General features: G+C 42.9%; 1 protein-coding gene across 3 annotated transcripts; it reads left to right on the forward strand.

The window, feature by feature from the left end:
* The first annotated feature begins 242 nt into the window (after window positions 1-242).
* Window positions 243-21,277, forward strand: NUP50 (nucleoporin 50). 3 transcript variants are annotated; one of them, XM_032221409.1, is made up of 8 exons: window positions 243-348; window positions 3,144-3,262; window positions 5,784-5,867; window positions 8,225-8,423; window positions 12,060-12,704; window positions 15,494-15,575; window positions 17,764-17,882; window positions 20,803-21,277. In XM_032221409.1, the coding sequence occupies exons 2-8, from the start codon at window positions 3,194-3,196 to the stop codon at window positions 21,006-21,008; spliced, it is 1,404 nt and encodes a 467-aa protein (XP_032077300.1). In that variant the 5' UTR covers window positions 243-348; window positions 3,144-3,193; the 3' UTR covers window positions 21,009-21,277. The 3 variants fall into 3 exon arrangements, with proteins under 3 accessions (XP_032077300.1, XP_032077301.1, XP_032077302.1); XM_032221410.1 differs by having other exon boundaries at window positions 15,497-15,575; XM_032221411.1 differs by lacking the exon at window positions 5,784-5,867.

Below are 21,277 nucleotides of genomic sequence, written 5' to 3' on the forward strand. Positions count from 1 at the left end.
CTTCAGTCCGGGATTCCTCAATGATGATCCATGTTGGTAAGCCGTGCGTTCTGCCCGCACCTTCGAGTCCTAGGATTTCCAGGTGGTTTCCCATCCCGGCTCGACCCCTGTAACTGACACCGAGCGAGCGTTAAGGCACTCGAGATCCTTACGCGGGAGGAAGGCGCAGCGGACCAGCCTCAAAGTCCTCCGCCCGGTTTCCCAGGCGACGGGAGGCCACGCCCCGCGACGACCCCGCCTCTCCCCGAGGGCGGGGCGGCGGCGCTTGCCGGAAGCGGAAGCCGCTGCCGCTCCTCCCGGGGAGCGCCACGGCCAGGAGGAAGCGGTCTCGGCACGAGCCCATCGGCGGTGGGTCTCGTGAGCGGGAAGGCACGGGCAGGGAGGGTGGAGGGCGATGGCAGGCGGTCCCTTGTGGTGGGGGACTTTCAGCACCTTGCCTCCCCGCCTTGGAAAGGCGCCCCTCACCAGCAGCATCGGGGGGGGGATTTGGCCCCGGCTTCCCCCTTGAAGGGGAGCTTCCGGTTCTAGAGGGAGGGAGCAGCAGGCGGGGAGGCCTAGACCGTCCCTCTTTAGGGAAGCCCAAGCGGAAGCGCCGGGGGCGTGGCCTGAGCTTCCTTGAAAAGCGCGGGAATTCGGCCTCGGGCCTTGGTGGAGGCCTTACTTGAGGCGCTCACTGAGGCCCCGGCGGGGCTTCGAGGGGCAGCCGTGTCCAAACACGCGCACTTTGGATGATAGTGTTCATGGATGGCTCTTGCTGTAGTGTTTCGCCACCTCATCCCCTTTAAGATGATTGGGGTTCACTCCCCTCACCCCCAAATAAATTGGCTGGGGGATTCTGGGAATTGAAGTCCCACCCAGGCGATGTGGTTGAGAAACATTGGCGTAGAGGAGAGATGAATATTTTCTGTTCCAAGTATGAATTCTGAATTTGTCCGTGTTTCCCCCCCCCCCCCGAGAGTGTAGAGTAGTCCAGTATTTGTGGGGCTGCCACAAAGAAGAGGGGAGGGGCAAATTATTCTCCAAAGCACCAGAAACAATGAATGGAAATTAATCCAGGAGAGAAGCAACCTGGAATTGAGAAACTTCCTAAGAATGAGGACAATTAACCAATGAAACAACTTTCCTTCAGAAGTTGTAGGTGTTTCATCACTGGAGGTTTTTAAGAAGAGACTAGACAGCCACTTGTCTAGAATGTTATAGGGTCTCCTGCTTTAGCAGAGGGCTGGACTATAAGACCTCCAAGGTCCCTTCTGGTTTTATCCTATTCCTATTCCTTGGTTACAGGCTCCCTCCTCCTGTGTGAGTCAGGAGAAAAACTAGGGGATCAAGGCTTGTTCCTTAATGTTGCATGTGTGATTTAGTCCCTTGTAGGGGATCCTCTTTTTTCTTTATTACTTTCTCCATTTTGGACTTGGGGTTGTTGCAGACACATAGAAGTCATTTTGTTGCATCTAATCCAGATCTTTGAGACTGGGCTAGGTCGCATGAGCAAGGGGATCAGCCATGTCTTGGGGGTCTTCATCCTTCTTTTGGGGGCATGTTGATTAGGAAACTGGCTTTTAACCCTTTCTGGCAGCCAGTTTGACTGGGCTCCTGTTTGAAAATAGGCTGGTATCCTTGCCTTTCGTCCACAGCATTATGACCTCATCAGCTACCTATCAGAGCTGTGGGCTGATCCAGGCACAGCTTTTGCTGACAGGGGCTTCTCAGTGGTGGGAGACCAGGAAGAGCATATTTGTGGAGGTACAGTTTTGCAAGGAGAAGGCTTCTGTGCAATCATGGTGGCATGACACTAGAAACATCTGTTGGTCAAACAGGAACTCCTATCCAGAGTTCCTAATTCCAGGAATAAACATATAAAACTTGATGACTGTTGGATAGTGACTGTTTCCTAGTGTAATCTGATTGCTTATTAGTAACCTATGACTATCACTAAGTGTTGTATCCTATGATTCTTGATGAATGTATTCTATTTTATTTTTTCTTTATGTACACTGAGAGCACATGCACCAAAGACAAATTCCTTGTGTGTCCAATCACACTTGGCCAATAAAAAAATTTCTATTCTAAATTTGGAGTTTTAAAGAGGCTGCGGGAAGTCTAACAAAATGGCTGCTTTGCAGGATGACCTGTCGCAAAACAGCTTCATGGAAGAATGACAAATGAACCTGTTCGCCCACTACTTTCTCTATATAAAAGTAAACCACGGTTTACTTTTGCTTTAGGAGAAGATAATGTATGCACTTTCCAAACAAAGCACTGGGTTTGTGACCATGTATTTTCCGTTTCCTAAGAATTCTTGACCATAAGCAAGAGCTAGAACATACTTGGAAAGTCCATATTAGATGTTGGTGTTTTGCACTTTTTATTTTGTTTTTGAACTTAAACCCTTTAAGACAGGGGTATCCAAACTTGGGAGAATTCTGGGAGTCCACAAATCTTACCAAGTTTGGACACCCTTGCTTTAAGATATGGAACTTGCATGCCTCCATTATTAGGAACCCAAGAGTTGCTGGATGAAGACCCTGGCCATCCAGAGTATTTTGGGCTTGTTTTTATAGTTGGTGTGGAGGGGGTTTCATCCAGTCAGAGGGACATCAGATGTGTACATATAGTGGCAAGGATGATGGTTAGTTGCAACTTCAACCTGTCAGCAATGTGCAGTTTGGCTCTCAAGGAGTAACTCAGCCTTCCTTTTTCTTCAAGCCGCAAGACAGACTAGAAGCTTCCCAAATCCACATCCTTCATAGCTTTTATAGAACCAGTGTCTCTGGGGAACACAACAGTGAAACATCTGAACTAAATTTGCCTCTTCCAACACCCCAATTCTGTATAAAGGTGTGAAATTTGAGTAATGTCATTTGGCAGATAGCATTCTCATGTTACTGTTGTTACTGGCATGTCCCTGTTTTTCTGGGGGATCTCAAAGTACCTTTGTCTCTCCCACAGTTTCATCCGTATCGCAGCATCTCTAGCTGATCAGAAGTGTGACAGTTCCTTGAGATTGTATCTTAGTAAACAGAGTACCTGAAATGTTATGCAACATTATTACTATCTTTGGTTATTACATCTAATTAATACCTCTCTGGTTATTAGGCTGTAAAAGGTGCTGATTTTGTCATCCTTTTTTTTCTAAAAACCAGATCTGAAACATAACTAATTGTTGCTTGCTGTGATGCGGTAGTGCTATAAAATGGCTAAGAGAGTGGCAGAGACGGAGCTGACTGACAGAAACTGGGATCAAGAAGAAGAAACCGAGGAGGTAAACAAGGCTTGCTTTCATTAACTTAGAGCAACAGTATGTGAAGTACACAAATGTATGTCACTGCATTTTTGGTATGTGTGAAGAAAATACTTTGCAAAACTGGGAAGGTAATGGGCCAGTCTGTCCAGCCTTTCTTGAATGTACCAAGAGTCAAGATCAAAACAGTCACAGGGAAAAATCTGTTTCATATAACTTGTCTCTATATGAAAAGTATGGGGTTACCAGTGTATTGGTTTTGTTGTAGTATTAAAAGTTTATCTGTCTTGTATAATTAAAAACAGATATGAACTCATGCAGACTATTGGTAATACATGCCAATTATAACACTTACTATAACCTTTGTAATTTGGACTCTCTTTTCTCCTGATGACACAGTAACAGCTTCTTTAAACTTTATTGTCTGCCCCTAATGGAGCCTCACTAATGAGGGAGTCAAGCCAAAAAGTAACTCACTTTTAAGTGCTTCTGTGGTGAGCAAGGGAAGGAAATCACACATTTGTGCTGAGCCACAGATAGAGCTGTGTTGTGTAGGCTCTTCGTGCAGTGGTGTTGCCTTCATAATTACATCCCAATATCTTGCAAGGTTTCAACCTTCTCACACCAAGCAGAGCCAATCTGGAACCCATGTGCATCACGTCAGCTAATTGTTTTCTCTGTCTAACGTATCTTGTAAGTAGGTCGTAACAGAAATGAATTTCTTTCCTGGGATTGATGCTGAGCTCTTGGTAATGATGGTTTTCACAATGTTTAGTCAAGATGGCTAGTCATATAGATCAATAATCTATAAAGCAACTGTTTCTATTGAGAATATTACCAACAAACACACTGTTTGAAAAACAGTATAATTGGGGTTGCTTTTATTCACACGTGTCATAGGGTAATTGTGTTTCAGTTCACGTTAAAGCGCTTGCAGTTTCATGCCACATAACAGCTACAGGAGAAATCTGCTATTAAAATTATACTTTGTCATTACATCAGCATGATTCTGACTTCCAAATTCTCCAAACATCTGAATTTTGTGAATGCTTCCAATAAAGTTGATAAATATTCAAACAGTAGTGTGAGCTTTCTAGAAAATTTTGGTTTATTCTTTACCTATATCTTCCCTGTCTTCCATGTTCTATTATCAATTTGCTTAAGATGTTAACTCATTATTTAGTTAGCTTTAGCTTAAGATTACTCATTATTTCGAGTAAATAATTAGGCTGGGAGCCTGTGATCCCCATGCTGTGGATCACACCATAGCTCAGAATTCCATTCTCTGGGAGGAAATTTGATTCCTTTCCTCTCCATCTGTTATGGAGAAAGTGTTAACATTGTCTACATCACTGTTTCTCAACTTCCACAACCTGAAGATGTGTGGACTCCAATTCCCAGAATGCCCCAGCCAGTATGTTGGCTTGGATATTCTGGGAGAGTCCATACATCTTTAAGTTGCCATGCTTGAGAAACACTGGTCTGTATCCTTTGACTGCCCCAGTTATTTTTGTGTTTATAAGCAAAATCTACTAATGTGGTGCAGCATGAAGATGCTGGATTGGCCCTGTTCCAGTTCCCTTTCAGCCATGGATCCCCCTTGGAAGACAGAGCTACCCATCCTCTCCTTCTCAACCCAATCCACCTCCCAGTTGCTATAGGAAATAATAATTAGAAATGGAATCACTGCATTCCATTTAGAGCTCTTGAATGTACCGATAGTCCTCAACATTATGTCTCTTCATTTAATGATAGTTCAAAACTACAACTTGGGACTTGTGCTCACACTTACAACTGTCACACCGCCCGTGCAGTCACGTGATCGCAATTGAGGTGCGTGACAACTGGCTCACATTTACAACCGGTTGCAGCATCTCAGCAGCCACATAATCACAATTTGCAACCCTTTTTGCCAACTTCTGGCAAAATCTGCCCACTGTACAAATTGTCATAAGTTTGCGTTCAGCTTGACTTACAACCCCAAGGACTTACAACAGAAATTCAGATCCCAGTTGTTGTAATATTTAACCTTTCAGATGGGGTTTTATATATACTGTATGTATAGGAAAGAAGGAAGTAATTCCATAATAAAATCTATCATGAATGTTTGAATCTCTTATAGGCCATCCTTGTTATCTATAAATAGAAATAATTATGGTTTTTCTGAAAGCAGTTTAATGATTTCTAAAGTTCATTGGGTAAATTGCAATAAATATGTTTCTTAAAAATAATGACTAATTTGAGGGGAATCTGTCAGTTGACATCTTTTGGGAAATATTTATGGAAAACATGTTCTAAATATTTTGAACAAGTCAGTGAGCAGCTATGATACTCACAAATGATTCATAAGTAATCATCCGCAGTGATGTTGTAAAATTTCAATATGCCAAGCAATTACATATTGCAATACAACATTGAGCCTCATGGTGTTAATAGTGGATGGTTACACCAAAGAGCCAAGTCAGAAAATGAGTTTTGCTGGGATATGATTTTCCAGACTTTTTTCATTTTGCTTGTCTAAGAATTTAAACATTCTCTGCAGGTAGGAACTTTCTCAGTGGCCAGTGAGGAAGTTTTGAAAAACAGACCAATTAAGAAGGCAAAGCGTAGAAATGTGATGACTGAGGTATATATATACATATATATCTATATATATTTATCATTTTAAAATAACCTTTCTGCTAATTTGTCTAATTCCTTGCATTGCTTAAAAATAGTTTTGTCACTAACTGCTAGCTTGTATAAACAAAACTCTTAACTAAATAGTCAGACTAACATACTCAAGACTAATATATAATTGAATTTCTTTTAAATTTTTGATGCAAAATGTCATTTGTAATTCTAGAAGATTCATAATGCATGAAATGTCTCTCTGGGGAGCATTTGAAGAAGATAAGAATTCTGGAAGATTTTCATGTTTCTAGCCATTTTTTTTCTAACAGCTGGGGAAGAGAGAAGTTTCTTTCTGTGGTTAGGTCCAACTATTAAAAAACTTCGCTTTTCACTGTATGGATCCCTTACACTAAATGATAATAAAGGAAATTGAATCCCTGTCTTTGATTCTCTCATCTAGAAAAAGAGTGAATTACGTTGGTAAACACTTATATATTTTAATAGTAAATCTTATTTGGCAGAATGCAATATTGTACTTTCTTCGGGATTCTGTTAATCCCAAATAGTTATTCAGCTACTATTATATCTGCAAGTGAATCATCTGAATTAGAAAACCAGCATTTATGGAATTTAAAAATGCTGTTATTTAACAGGTTTTTTTAAAAAAAATCCTGGTGATTTGTAGCGAATCCCATTTACTCTTTCTAAACTTGGTTTATGACATAGGAAAATGCTGGGAGAGCTAGCAGGATCCAGGGGACTAAACTCAATGTTTTTTCAACCTCGGTAACTTTATAAATGAGTGGTTTTCAACTCTCAGGATTCCTCCAGGCTGCTTAGGCTAATTTTGCAAATCCATATGATTTCCAAGTCTAGTGAAGTTGCCCTCCTTCAAATTGAAGCTGGGCCATACCATTGTTTGTGAGCCCTGCTAGTGCACAGGTCATCTTTTAGAATTAAGTACTCTTGGTCATTTGCAATCAATGTTTGAAGTGGGCTAACATAGCTCAGTGCTACTATTAAGGATGTGTAGAACATTTTGAATTCAAAACATTTCTCTTTCAGCAGTAAGGTCAAAATGACCTGCTTTTAAAATGAGAACAGGGAGGTTAGAATTAAAAACATTTTGCCTGCTCTGACTAACTATTGATTTATCTTTGTACAGCAAGAAAAGTCATCTTTGGATAGCTCACAGCCTTCAGTTTTGGGTCAGGGGATTGACTTACACAGCTTATGCTGCTGTTGGTATTTCCCCTGAGATGGAGTTATTTTTTTTAGCAGTGGTCCAATATAATTTGAATTATTCTATCTATCTATCCATCCATCTATCTCTGTCATCTCCCCAGTACTTAACAATGCTAAACCGTATTAGAACCTTTTTAATAAGAAGCTTTTAAGTTGCTGTTCACTAATGATAGGAGGGTGTAGTAGTAGTGTATACTACTACTTCTCTCCCCCCCCCCCCACTTGATGGTTCACTTCTACAGAATCAGGCTTTTCAAAGGCCACACTTTGAACTCCCAAGCCCAACAGCAAGTATTGTTTAACATGCTGAGCATCCCTCAAAAAAAAAATTTTTTTTTAAATGGCACGATTCTGGTTTTCCAAAATGTTACTTTGGAGGCATGCTTGGATGGGTGCCGTTGGACCCAGGATATTTTGCATTAAGGAAGGCATCCTACCATGGAGCCTTGGTAGAAATGGAATGACATTTTGTTAAAAGCAGTGGGCTGAAATAACTGGAAACTGCCAACGAGAAACAACATTTGGGGAGAAATAAACCAAGAAAGGATGCAGCGTAGGGACGCAGTGGCTCAGTGGCTAAGATGCTGAGCTTTTCGATCAGAAAGGTCGGCAGTTTGGCAGTTTGAACCTCTAGCGCCACATTACAGGGTGAGCTCCTGTTACTTGTCCCAGCTTCTTCCAACCTAGCAGTTCGAAAGTATGTAAAAAATGCAAGTAGAAAAATAGAAAGCACTTTGGTGGGAAGGTATCAGCGTTCCGTGTGCCTTCAGTGTTTAGTCATGCCAGCCACATGACCACAGAGATGTCTTCAGACAGCGCTGGCTCTTCAGCTTTGAAACGGAGATGAGCACCACCCCCTAGAGTCAGGAACAACTAGCACATATGTGTGAGGGGAACCTTTACCTTTTAAACCAAGAAACCCATTTTAGAGGTAGCACTTGGGACCAGCTTCTGATTCCAGTGGGAGAGAGGAGTGGTGGCCATCAGGAATACCTGGGGTTTACTGCAAATACAGCCCTCATGGGAAAAAATAGCAAGAAAATCCTATCCCTTCTGAATAGGCCCAGGATGGCCTTTTAATCTGAGAGTTGCAGAGCAATTTATTTCTGTTCTTTTTTTTTTCAGTCAGAAGGTGGCGGAGCTTTTAAGGGATTTAAAGGTTTTGTGTTACCTTCCGGGACTGGTGGTTTTTCCAGTTTCGGGAATGGCTCTGGAACAAAATCTTTCGGAGGGTTATCCAACGGTGGCAGCAGCTCCAGCAGCATTACACACAGCACTTCGCTCTCCAGCTTAAAGACAACTTCAGAAACGGAACCTACATTTAGTAAGTTAATTCTTTTTGCTTTTTCTTTTTTTACTGGGGGAAATAATCTTAATATCTTTCAATGAAAATTGTTTTTTTTTAAATGCCCTGTGGTTTAAAAAGGAAGGGCTGCATTTAGCTTGGGTCCCCTGTGCAGAGAAAGCTGCATTTAATCTAGTAGCATAAGGGTATTTTTTAGCATAAATCAAGTACAGGTAGTCCTTGATGACCAGTTCTGTTGTGAGCAAGACAGTTGTTAAGTGAGTCATACCCAATTATACAACCTTTTTTTTGCCATTGTTAATAAGTGAATTGCTGCAGTTGCTAAGTGAATCATGTGGTCCTTAAGGGAATCCGGCTTCCTCCATTGACTTTGCCTGTTGGGAAGGCCACAAATGGTGATTTTGTGGGACCTCCTGATACTTCAAATGTTGCAAATAAGTGCTGGTGACTAACTGTCCTACTATTAATGTGAATCTTTCTCTGGAGATTCTCAGTCATCCAGGTCATAGTTGTCCCAAAGGTGCTTTTTTTCCCCCCAAGAGGCAACTGGACTTACTGGTTTTTCTTTGAAGACATTACACTTCTCATCCAAGAAGCTTTTTCAGCTCTGACTGAATGGTGGGGAATGGAAGGATTTATACTCCTTGCAGACAGCTGGTCATTTGCATCCTTTTACAGAGTTGTTGAGGCCACTTGGAGGTTTATCTGTGTTCTCAGGGTCACCTGAGTAATGCAAATGGGTGTGGAACCTGTACAAGATGTTCTCTGCCTTGTGTCCCTTCACGGTTGAAGACAAGGCACTGGCTGTTGGAGATGAGTCTGTGTTGCCTGCATCTCAAACTGAAGCACAAATGGTTCCTGTAGTCTGCCATTTTTCTGGAAATCCACTCATACTCCCGTACCATTCAAAGTGTGTTCATCCCAAAGTGCGTATAGCTAAAAGTCTATGGAGTCCGAGCTAAAGAAGCTTCGTGGATGAGAAGCAAAACGTCTTCAAAGAAAAACAAGGAAGTCCAGCTCACTCTTGAAAAAAAGCATCTTTGGGACATTAATGTGAATCGTGTGACTGTGGGGATGCAAGGACTGGTCACATCTTAATTTTTGCAGCTTTTTTTTTTTGGTAACTTTGAATAGTTGCTAAATAAATGGTGTGAAGTTGAGGGCTACTTCCATCCAGAATTGCCATTGAAACCGTGCTCCGTAAGTTTTGGGGGCCTGTTTAGAACTTTTGGGGGAGGGGGGGTTATGCTGCAAAACCCACCCTTGGTCTCTGTGTTACTCTGTAAGATCCTTTCTTGGAAGGACTTGGTTGTGATGTACGTTTTGCATCCTTAAAGAAGTACATCTCGTAAGTCACATTTAAGTCATATTCGTCACATCTTTCTGAAAATAATAGGCAGCAGTTGCTAGATAAAACTGAGCCTCTGAGAGAGAAAAGGAGCATTCGTGCTCTTTCATTACTTAGAAACACCAATCGGATGGATCCGGTTACAATTCGAATAGAGCTGCCTAAATCATTTATTGAGTCTGGATCCAGATCTTAAGAGGATTGAAAACGAGGTCCATGTGGGTTTACAAAGGCTCAGTGATGATCACAGGGCTCGGATAGAGGGTGAGCCTGCTTTCAGAGCCTCTGATCATCTACTTGCATGCCTCCAAATTGAATGAGAAGCCATCTTATTTATTATATGCAGATTTATTTCAGGTCGTTTTTAAAGAGATGTTTACTATCATGGGATGTTGTTTTTTAAAACTTCATCCTTAATATCCGCACTTCTGATTATTAGATTTGAAATTTGGTCTCGGTGGAAGAATGATTCAACGATCTCTGGTCTTGTGCCTTTTATTTTTCAGTAGAATTCAGAATGGTACTCTCAATATGACAAATTTAGTAAAGATGTTGTGGAAAAAAACACTATTCACATTAGAACAGATTTACATATAGCAATAGCCGTAGCACATACTTACATACCGCTTCACAGGGCTTTACAACTCTCCCTAAGCAGTTTACATCATATTGTTTCCAAGAATCTGGGTCCTCATTTTACTGACCTCGGAAGGATGGAAGGCTGAGTCAACCTTAAGCTGGTAGTGGCTGGGTGAGCAGGGAGGGGGCAGTTAAAGTTCCTTCTTTGTGACTGGTAGGGAAATAAGAAGTGAAAAAATTCTATCAATCAACCAAGGTGGAATTCCTTTCTTGGTCAACCAGCTTGCCACATTCCATTGCTTGGCTGTGGAAAAACCACACTCTTTCTAAGTGAACACAGGAGTGAAGGTGGCACAATAAGGTGGATGATCCCTCTGCCTTCTATCTATCCTGGCCCATCCCTAAAGTAGAATTCCTGGTTGGCTTTTGAATATGATGCTGCTGCTTAAATTGCATGAGACTCTGGGCCCCTTTGTACTAGTCCTCTGATTATACTTCTTATATTCAGCTATAAATTGTCCCCAGTCCAAAGGGTAATTTTTCTACTGGTTTCCAGCAGAAAAATGAAGAACAGTTCCAAATTTTTCAGACTATAAGGACACACTGGAGTATAAGACGTACCAAAATTTTGAAGAGGCAAATTAAAAAGAAAAGTTTTTGCACTCTGCAGACCTCTCAAAAATGGCCAGTTTTTCATAAAAATGGGCCCGTTTTTCATCAAAAAAAGGGCATGCATAGCCTTTAGGAGGCTTATATAGAGTACTCCTAGGGTGGGGGTGGGGCAAAAATGAGCAAAAAATAGCCCATTTTTCACTCATTTTTGCCCTCTCCAGCCCCCAGGAGCACTCTCGAAGCTTTCTAAAGGCAATGCAGGGCCATTTTTGCAAAGTGGGTGCGGGGTTGGGAGGCCAAAAATGCTGTATTCAGTGTATAAAACGCACCCAGATTTTCACCCTCTTTTTTGAGTGAAAAAGGTGCGTCTTCCGAAAAATACAGTATGTGTTTAGACTTCGTTCACCTGAAGTATTTATCCTCATAAATTCACTGAAATCAAGTTCTTCCAAATCCTTCATCTTGAAGCTACCAATTCTGTCCCTGCAGCTCTTGGGTGCTTCTATTAATATTTTAAAAAAATTCAAATCCCTGGAACAAAATATTGTTGTTTAAAGGCAAAAGTTGCAGTATTCTCTAAGAGGTATCTCGCAAAGAGCTAAGATTGTCACAAAGAAAGCAACATGTGGTTTAATTCAATTGAACTTTCTTAGGTTTTTAATCATTCTGATATCTTGAGGGATGCTGGATGTGAGTCTAAAGGTATGGCGCAGTGGTTAGGGTGCAGTACTGCAGGCCACTTCAACTGACTGTTATCTGCAGTTCAGTGGTTCTAATCTCACCGGCTCAAGGTTGACTCAGCCTTCCATCCTTCTGAGGTGGGTGAAATGAGGACCCAGACTGTGGGGGCGATATGCTGACTCTGTAAACCGCTTAGAGAGGCTGAAAGCCCTATGAAGTGGTATATAAGTCTAACTGCTATTGCTATTCTTTGGGTTTTTCTGTTTCTCAGTATACTTGCTATCAAAATGCCAGCCTCATACTTGTTTAGGTAGTGTAGCTTTTAGACAAGCTGCTAGATTTAGGAGGCCTGCCCCCTATGGTTTTTTGTTTAAGGTGATTTTCCACAAAGGTGGCTTGTAATCGTAGTCCTTGGATGTTTTCTTCTTTTACAGGTTCTGTGGTCTCCAGTGTCTCAGCCAATAACATTACAGTTGAGAAGACCTCTGCGCATGCGGAAGCCAATGGTGAGAATCCAGAGCCCTTGTCTCCCGGACTCGCTCAGAGCAAAGCCTGCAACTCGAAGATCTATCATAAACAGTTGGCCGCCCTCAATTGTTCTGTACGGGACTGGATAGTTAAGCATGTCAACACCAACCCGCTCTGTGACCTGACCCCCATCTTCCATGACTATGAGAGATACTTGGCTGACATAGAGCAAAAGGGCCTTGCTGGCAACGGCAGCTCTGGAAGCAGCAGCAAAGCCACGGAAGCTCAGCCCCGTCCTGCGTTTGGGAGCGCCGCCCTCCCGCAGAGCTCCACGTTTTTGTTCAGCAGCAAATCGGAGGAGACCCTCGGGAAGAAAACGGAATTGGAAAAGAAAACAGAACTCAAACCGGCAGCTGCCTCCACCACCACCTTATTCTCTTTTGGCAAAAGTGGCAAATCTGGTCTGAGTTCAGGGGCGGCAGGGTCTGGATTCTCATTTTCCCCTGGAAATGGAGGTTTGTTTGGCAAAGATGCAAGCCAGACCAAGGTGGCTTCTTCCTTTTCCAATAATGCATTAGACGCCCCGGCCGAAAAAGCTGGCAATGCACAAAGTAAGTATGAGACTGAGAAATGGTGTGATCCCATTTAACTCTCTGGTGATCTGTCCCCATTTGTGTTGCAGAGTGCCTGTCTCTACATTTGTTTGAGGGGTGGACCATCAAGGTTTACAAATTCACTACATTTTTTTGGGCCTGATTAATGGCTGCATGTCCATTAGCGTCAAGATGGAAAGTGAGACATATCTCGCTCTTGCTCTTGCTCTCTCCCTCCTTTCCTCTCCCTCTCTCTCTCTCTCTGATTTTGTTCTATTGCTTAGGTCTGCATTATATTGAATTCCAATATGACATGGTCACTCTCCCCCAAATTCCTGCGATTCCATCCCCCTCTATCGTTTCATCTCTGTTAGTAAGAATTAAGTCCATTATATAGCTGACCCTCTAGTTCCCTCCACTGCCTTTCAGATGACAAAATTGTCAGCTAAGTTGGTTTGAAACCCATTCAATCTCCCACTTGCTGCATAGTTTGCTTCCCAGCTGACGTTAGGGTAGTTAAAGTCCTCAATTACTATTGTGGTATTTTTCCTACATCCATTGCTTAACTGATTAGCAAAAAGTTCATGCTGGGTGGCATCAACAAAAAAAATCCAACTATTGGATTGGTAGGGTGGACTGTAATATACACCTAGCTGGATACCCGTGCTTCGTGACGAAACTATGTGATTGGGCTATGCAGGAGAAATTTGGTTCACAATCCCTTGGCTCGGTGACCAGTGATTGAAACACATAAGGGAATATCGCTCCTGCCGCCTTGAGTCCGGAAGCAGTTCCATAGGTGGAAGGCATAGACATTTTGGTGAGGTACCGAAGTTTAGTACTGTAAGGAGCCCCAGACCGCTCTTGAGTGAGGCAACTGGCAGTGGGAACAGAGTTATTTTCAGGTGGGGAGGGGGAGTAGAATGTCTAACTCCTTAGCATCAGAGCATGTTAATATAAGGCAACTGGCAGTTGAAACAGTTCTTTCCAGGTGGGGAGGGGGAGTAGAACTCCTTAGCATCAGAGCATGTTAATTACTGTATAAGAAATACTAATGATCTGATGGTCATTTTGAAAAATCTTTTCTTATTGAGCACCTAGAAGCCAAGAGGAAGATACGGGCCAAATTTCAAGTTTGTAGACTTTACGGTTCTGGAGATTTCATGATGAGTTGAGTGGTATTTGCCTTTTATATATATGGCAATATCTCCCCCTCCCCCTTTTGCATTGACCCATATGCACTCTAGGAGCTTTCATGCTTGGTTTTATGCATTTCTGTAGAGAGGAAGTGATCTCTCCTCTTTTGTTATGCCTGTTTTGTTTAATAGTTTGTATCCTTCCAGCAGTACCTTCTAGTTCTGAGTTTCATCCCACCAAGCTTTGGTAATGGCAACTATATTGTACTTGTCCTATTCTAGTACTTCAAATTTACCCTGTTTGTTTCTCAAACTTTGAGCATTAATGTGTAGGCATCTAAGCCCTTTATGACTGACCCAGGGTGTGCTTTCTACATGTCCTACTTGTTCTGACCTAGACTTCCCAAGAGCCTGAAGCAAACTCCTTGTCCCAACAAAAATCCCTTTTATTAATTTACTTGAATTCTGCTCATTTACATCCAGCAAAGTCTTTCGAGGGAGGATTTACAGTCACAGACCTCATCTGGCTTGGAGAGCTGCCAGGCCGACATCTGCAAAACATGGCAAGGAGTTTCGGAGAGTCACGAGCCAATTAAGTGAACTAATTGTCTCCTGCAAACTCCCTTCCCCATTCGCTCCTCTTTTATTTCCTCTGGGAGGGGCCATTCATCGTCCACCTGTGGCCTTACACCAAAGTCGACCCCTGTTCTTTAGCTTTTCTCTTTAACTGACAACTCTGTGCATGCGCACATTGGGAACAGGCTCCAGCTGTTCTGCCTCACTGATGTCTGACTCTGAAGGCAGCTGATAACTGGCATAGAGCTCTGGCCCCCTATCTGCCTCTGACACAGCCCTCATCAGAGTCTTTCCCAGATTCCAGGACTGGCCCATGTTCCTCCCCAACCTCCTCACTGTCCGAATCTGCTGCCAGCCCTGCTGGCCACTGGTGGGCCACAACACTACTTCACATTTGAATTTTTCTTCTTTTCCATCATCCCTACCTCCTTGTTTGATGTCTTCGGGTTTATGCTTGGGATTAGGTCCCAAAGATCCTAAAAATTGGTCACCCTCCCCATTCAATTTTAGTTTAAAACCCTTCGGATAAGCTGAGCCAGTCGTTTTCTAATACATTCTTTCTGATTCTTGTGAGGTGTGCAGTCCGTCCCTTGCATTCCTGTAGGTAATGCAGACTGTGGTCTAGGCCTGCATTTAAACAGTGATGATAAGAAATACACACTGGCTCTCCAGCTAGTGAAAATTCTTTCTGTGCTTGTTTCTGGATTTCAGGGACTTGCAAATGCTGGGGATGGGTACAGGGACTGTTCATTTCTATCCCTCTCCTCATTGGGAACAGAGCAATTGCGTCAGAGATGTATGTACCTTTTAAATGTGAAAGTAGGATGTTCCAGTTTACTAGAGGGAAGTAGGAATGGTTGGAAATGAGCTTGATATGATTGAAACCTAGCAAGAGAGCTGGCATTCAGTCTGGAAGAGCTATTTTTAAGCTTCAAACATTTCGAAATACAAAATGTTTGAGTGCCTCTGAAGTATTTCCATTTTTTCATTCGGGGCCCACACCCAACAAGATTTTTTTACATACAGTGGAACAGTTTCACAAACAATAAGCTTTCTGGCATGAAATGTAATTCTGATCTGAAATACTTTTCCCAGCAGGGGGTGATGAAGAGGAGGAAGAGCCGCCCAAAGTAGTAATTAACGAAGTCAAAGAAGAGGACGCCTTTTACTCAAAGAAGTGAGTTACTTTTGGGGCTTGCAAGTTAAGCTACATGATCAGCAATTGGGGTACGTGTATCAAAAGGGGGCACAGTGGCTCGGTGGTTAAAGATGCTGAGCTTTTGAGCTGGAAAGCTAACAGTCTGGGTTTGAGATGCAAGTGCGGTGCAACGGATGAGCTCCCATTCTTGCCTCAGCTCCTGCTCACCAGCAGTTTGAAAGCATGCAAATATGACTAGATAAATAGGTACCACATTGGAGGGAAGCCAACAGCATTTCATGTGCTGCAGCGTATAGTTATGCTGGCCACATGACCATGAAAATGCTTTCAGACAACAGTGGCTCCCTAGACGAACCGATGGCATGCAGAGGCCATGACGCGTGGCCTCGCAAGCTCGTCTTCCGCATTCCTGTGCACACACATGGGAGTGCCAAAACCCAGAAGAGTAGTGTGCATCTGCGCACTGACACTTAAACTTCCAGGTTTCCTTTGCATGCATGCACGACGGCCAGCTGTTTGTCGGGCGTGCGCCTGCACAGGAAACCAGAAATTTGTGTGTGCGAAGGCCAGCAAAACCATATAGTCCAGGGGGATGATTTTGCTTGCCATTTCCAGCACACAGGTCGGCATGTGGTGAAAGGTTAGCCATCGCTGCCCTAAGCTAAGAAACAGCAATGACCACTATCTTCTAGAGTTGAATATGACTGAACAGGAGTGATCTTTACCTTTATATGTGTAATACGTTTTATAACAACATGGGATGACGCTATCTCTATTGCCTTAGCCACTATGCGGGTAGTCCTCAAGCTATGACCATAATGGAGCCTGCTGATGACAGTTGTAAATGGTGACGGTCGTCTTCGGCATTACTTTCCTCCGAGGTGTCCCCAATGTTTGGACTTTTCATCACTTTAGGTTGGGGATCCATTTCTATCCCCTCGTTGGAGATGCGATAACCCAAGTAATCTAGTGAGGTCAGTGTTGGGAGCCATCAGCACCCCTCGCCAGCAGCCCTTGCCAGGGTTGCGGGTGATTTATTTTAAAGGACATTCGGGTTAATGTCAGCGTTCCAAATATCATCCAAAACTAAATCAGAGTCCAAGGCAGAACTTTCCTCAAACTTCCAATTTATGAAGAGAGCCATGTTGACACATCTGTGGAAAACCCAAATCTGAGAACTTCCTGGGTTTTCCACCCAGTTGAAAGTTCATGATCTTTCCCCCACACCCACAAAGTCCATCACATGGACCAATCTTCCACTGCCACGTTGGCATTTCCACCCATCTAGTTCCAGTCAGGTGCAGAGACAAAGGATGACCTTGATTTCTAGAAAGGAATTTTTTATTTTGAAAACAACACATTCTACTCCTTACTATTCCCCTCCCAAATACCCCACTAATGAAACAGCATAGTAAAATAAGAGAGAGTGTGGCATGCCAAAGATCCTAAAAGGAATATATGACTGGAGGCCTGACAGCTGATTGGTGATGTGACCAACCCGATTTTATGACTTTTTTGTTGAGGGACTACACAAGGATCATAAAGTCAGTCGGTGGGCCTGGTTTTGCCAGAACCGGAAGTAAATGCTGGCTTTTGACAAAACCATCATCAAATGTGGTCACATGGCCAGGAAACACTGCAAATCACGGTAAATGCAGCCCAATTGCTGAATGTGGTTACATGACCCTGGGGAGGGGCAACTGGTGGAACTCTGAACCTGGGTCGTATGTAAACCCCAGGTAGGTAGATCAGAACTTTGAATGGTCGCTAAGTAATTGGTCGTAATTTAAGGACTACCTGTATCTCTTGCATTCTTTTTCTTTACATCTTGGATTGCTTGCGTTTACCATTTGGTTGTATTTATTACGGAATACGCTTATGGAAGTATTTATCTTCATTCAGCTGCTTTTCTGATCTCTCTTATTTCCTGAAAAATGACCTTTTAAATCATTTTGACATGTGTCATTCAGTCAAAATGAAAAAGAACTCATTGATTTCTGTAGATCCTCCAAAATAATATATGCACTAATACAAGACAATTGAATTGTTTGTATTACCTCGTCCTCTTTCTACAAGTGCAATTGAAGGCACCTTCAGCCTGTGTATATTCACTTCCTGGGTGATGTGCTTTTTTTTTTTTAACGAATGAAGGCAAAAATATATGTCGCGCGATAATGTTGCATGATCCAACCTTTTTTTTTTTAAGGTGCAAAGTCTTCTACAAGAAAGACAATGAATTTAAAGAAAAAGGAGTAGGAACGTTACATTTAAAACCTGCCAGCAATCAGAAAACTCAGTTGTTAATACGGGCAGATACCAACTTAGGTATGTGACTTCTCTTAAAAATCATTTAGCAAAATACGTCTTTTATTATAGGGTTTCGGCTTGTCAGTCTATGAATTATTGGTTGGCTAAAAAAAAACCTAATTTAAACCGTATTATGGGGGGGAAAAACCACAATTTAAAACAATGAAAGTATAACAAAAAGCAGCAAAACATCCAAGTTGTTGTTAAAACCATGAGTTAAAAAACCTGCTTACACATCAAGGGTTTGTCTTAAACCAGTTTCTCAACTTTGGCAGCTTTAAATAGAGATGGTCTTCTCCCAGAATTCCCTAGTCAGCATGCTGGGAGTTGGAGTTCACACATCTTAAAAGTTGCCGAGGTTGAGAAACACTGCTCTAAATAAAAACGTGTTGCAGGTTGTTGGAAGAACAAAAGGGGAGCTAACTTAATCCCTTCCAGCAGAAACATTTTCAGAACTTGCTAGCAATATTGAGAAAAGCCTTTTCCTGTCACCAGTGTATTTCTGATAGCCTAAAAGAAAATCTGAATGCCTGAGTAAAATGGTCTTTTTGCCATCCTGTTTCCCCGAAAACAAGACCTCCCCAGATAATAAGCCCAATTGTGCTTTTGAGCGTATGCACTAAAATAAGCCCTCCCGAAAATATTTAAACTAATGCACAGCCGGTCCCTGTCATTTCCTCTGGTTGCTTGCCATGCAAACAACACATGAGGAGGCAAGGGAGGAGGAGGGGGAAAAGGCGGGGGGGGGGGAAATATGCCCCATGCATCCCACATGCCTTTGCCTAATGGCCACTCCCACAATCCTAGCCATCACCCTTCTGACACACTAATGGCTGCCACAAAAAGAGTGACACACCCAGCGATGCACAACACAGCAGCAGCCATGAGGTGATCACAGTCACCGCCTCCTGCACCTTAAAAATAATAAGACCTCCCCGAAAATAAGGCCAAGTGCTTATTTCGGGGGTCAAAAGAAAACAAGACCTTGTCTTATTTTTGGGGAAACATGGTAGCTTGCTTCAAGTCAAATTGGGCTTTATAGGGTATAACCAAATCCTTGTATTGTGCCCCAAAATAAGCTAGGAGTTTCACTAGTAGTAGTGAACTGGTTGTAAGAGTTGCATGGTTAATAAGCCAGACTAGCTTCATTCCAGAGGCTCTTTCCAAGCCCTTCAAAAGCCGAGCCACCTACCTAAATTACGTTGCAGAAGGTCATCTGAGTTGAAAAGAAGGAAGAGATCACATGGCTGTTTTCCCCATCAGTCTTAACTAGATGAGTGACTGCTCATCTGGAATCAGGTTTGGTTTCATCTACATCTGTAGGATGCTGTAGGATTCAAGCAGGTCCCTTGCATGTAAATAAAAAGAGAGCATTCGGGAAGATCTTGAGGATTAATCTCTGCAAAGATTGGGCATTCTGGAAAGCAGACCCATTCCATCCAGGAACCTCAAAAAGTTGGAGGTATCAGGAACCACCAAGACGTCCAGAAAAAGTATTATGGTCACATTCCCTAAGATGTCAACCATTCATCTAAGATGACCAAAGTAACCTTACCTAGTAAACAGGCATCCCCTCCATGAACCTTCCCAATATTTATTTCAATTAATTTTTTATACCCCCAGACACATATGACCCTGGATACTTTTAAAGGAATGTGTGAAATCATTTTAAGAAAGGAGCTTTTCTGACCTAGACTTCCCCAGCAACCTGAAGCCGAGTCCTGATAAACTCCTTTTATTTAATTTACAGTGAATTCCTCTCCAGCATGTCCCAACCCACAGTCTTTCAAGATAGTTCACAATTACCGACCTTTATCAGGCTTGGAGAGTGGCCAGGCTGATCTCTTTCAGATGCCGCAATACTTGGCAAGAATGCAGGCATGAACTAATTGTCTCCTGCAAACTCCACTCCCCCTTTTGCTCCTCCTTTATTCCCTATGGGAAGAGCCATTCACCATCCACCTGTGGCTTTACTCCCAAGTCGACCCTTGTTTTTAGCTGTTCCCTTTGTCTGGTAACTGCACATGCGCACATCGGGAATAGATTCCAGCTGTTTGTCTGCCTCACTGATGTCTGACTCTGAAGGCAGCTGATAACAGGCATATGGCTCCGGCCCCCTCTTTGCCTCCGACACAGAGCCCTCATCAGTGCCTTCCCCAGACTCCAGGACTGGCCCATGTTCCTCCCCAACCTCCTCACTGTCCGAATCTGCTGCCAGCTCTGCTGGCCACTGGCGGTCCACAACAGGAGCACTCTGAATTATAGTGAGAGATTATGCTGCCTATGTCCTATAAGTATAAATGTGTGATTTGGGCCTTATGCCTGCCAAATAACTGCTACGTTATGCACGCACATATACACACACTTGCATCATCGCATATCAGGTGCCTAGCAACCAGCTCATCTTTAGAGACAGTGCAGTTTCTAGCCTTTTCAGCCAGTTTCTGGCCAACCCCCCCCCCAAAAAAAATACTCCACCCCCCAAAAATGAATGGCTTCACTTAAAGACTTCTGGATTCACTTAACACCCCACCACCACCACATGGATGTTTCAATTTACAACCGTCTTGGCTTAACAATAGAAATCGCAGACTCTTACTAAGGTCATAAAGCCAGGGACCACCCTGTCTCCCAAAAATAAGACCTCCTCGGATAATAAGCCCAATTGGGCTTTTGTGTGCATGCGCTACAAGAAGCCCTCCCCCCAAAATAAGCCCTCCCCGAAAATATTGCAACACAGCAGCAGCCATGAGGGGACCACGCTCGCCGCCTCTTGCACCTCAAAAATAATAAGACCTCCCCGAAAATGAGGCCAAGTCTTTATTTCAGGGGTCAAAAGAAAATAAGACACTGTCTTATTTTCAGGGAAACACGGTAATATAATTCAGCTACGTTTTATTCTTTTTCCCACGGTAAATCTGACTTTCCTTTCTTGCAGGCAATATATTGCTGAACATTTTGCTGCCTCCCCAGATGCCATGCTCGAGAACGGGGAAAAACAACGTTCTCATTATTTGTGTCCCTAACCCCCCCATCGATGAGAAGAATGCCACAGTCCCTCTGCCAATATTGATAAGGGTGAAGACAAGTGAAGACGCAGACGAGTTGCACAAAATTTTGCTGGAGAATAAAGAGGAGGTCTGAGACTTGGCGTTTCCCAGCCTCACGTGGAAATGCCACCAAACCGCTGCTGCTCTTTCCCCCCTCTTGACTCTTTAGTAGTAACTTTTTAACTCATTGCTCTCATATTTTAAGGACTGTCTTAGAAATTCTGAAGGGTTTGAATGAGGGAAAGAAAATAGAAAGTTGGCCGATGAAACTTGTAACCTTAGCATGGATCTTTTCTCCCCTTCTGATTCGAAATATCTACTGTGCAAACCATCTGTCAATAAAACTTGCGTACGAAATACACA

Source organism: Thamnophis elegans, chromosome 7 (assembly GCF_009769535.1).
Source record: "Thamnophis elegans isolate rThaEle1 chromosome 7, rThaEle1.pri, whole genome shotgun sequence".
Lineage (NCBI taxonomy): Eukaryota > Metazoa > Chordata > Lepidosauria > Squamata > Colubridae > Thamnophis > Thamnophis elegans.

Bases quoted from the DNA above. Each gene is read 5' to 3' on its own strand.
- NUP50 (XM_032221409.1), top strand. From the start codon at position 3,194: ATGGCTAAGAGAGTGGCAGAGACGGAGCTGACTGACAGAAACTGGGAT. The intron at 5,868-8,224 runs GTATATATATAC...TTTTTTTTTCAG, and splicing joins GTAGAAATGTGATGACTGAG to TCAGAAGGTGGCGGAGCTTT. The intron at 12,705-15,493 runs GTAAGTATGAGA...TACTTTTCCCAG, and splicing joins AAAAGCTGGCAATGCACAAA to CAGGGGGTGATGAAGAGGAG.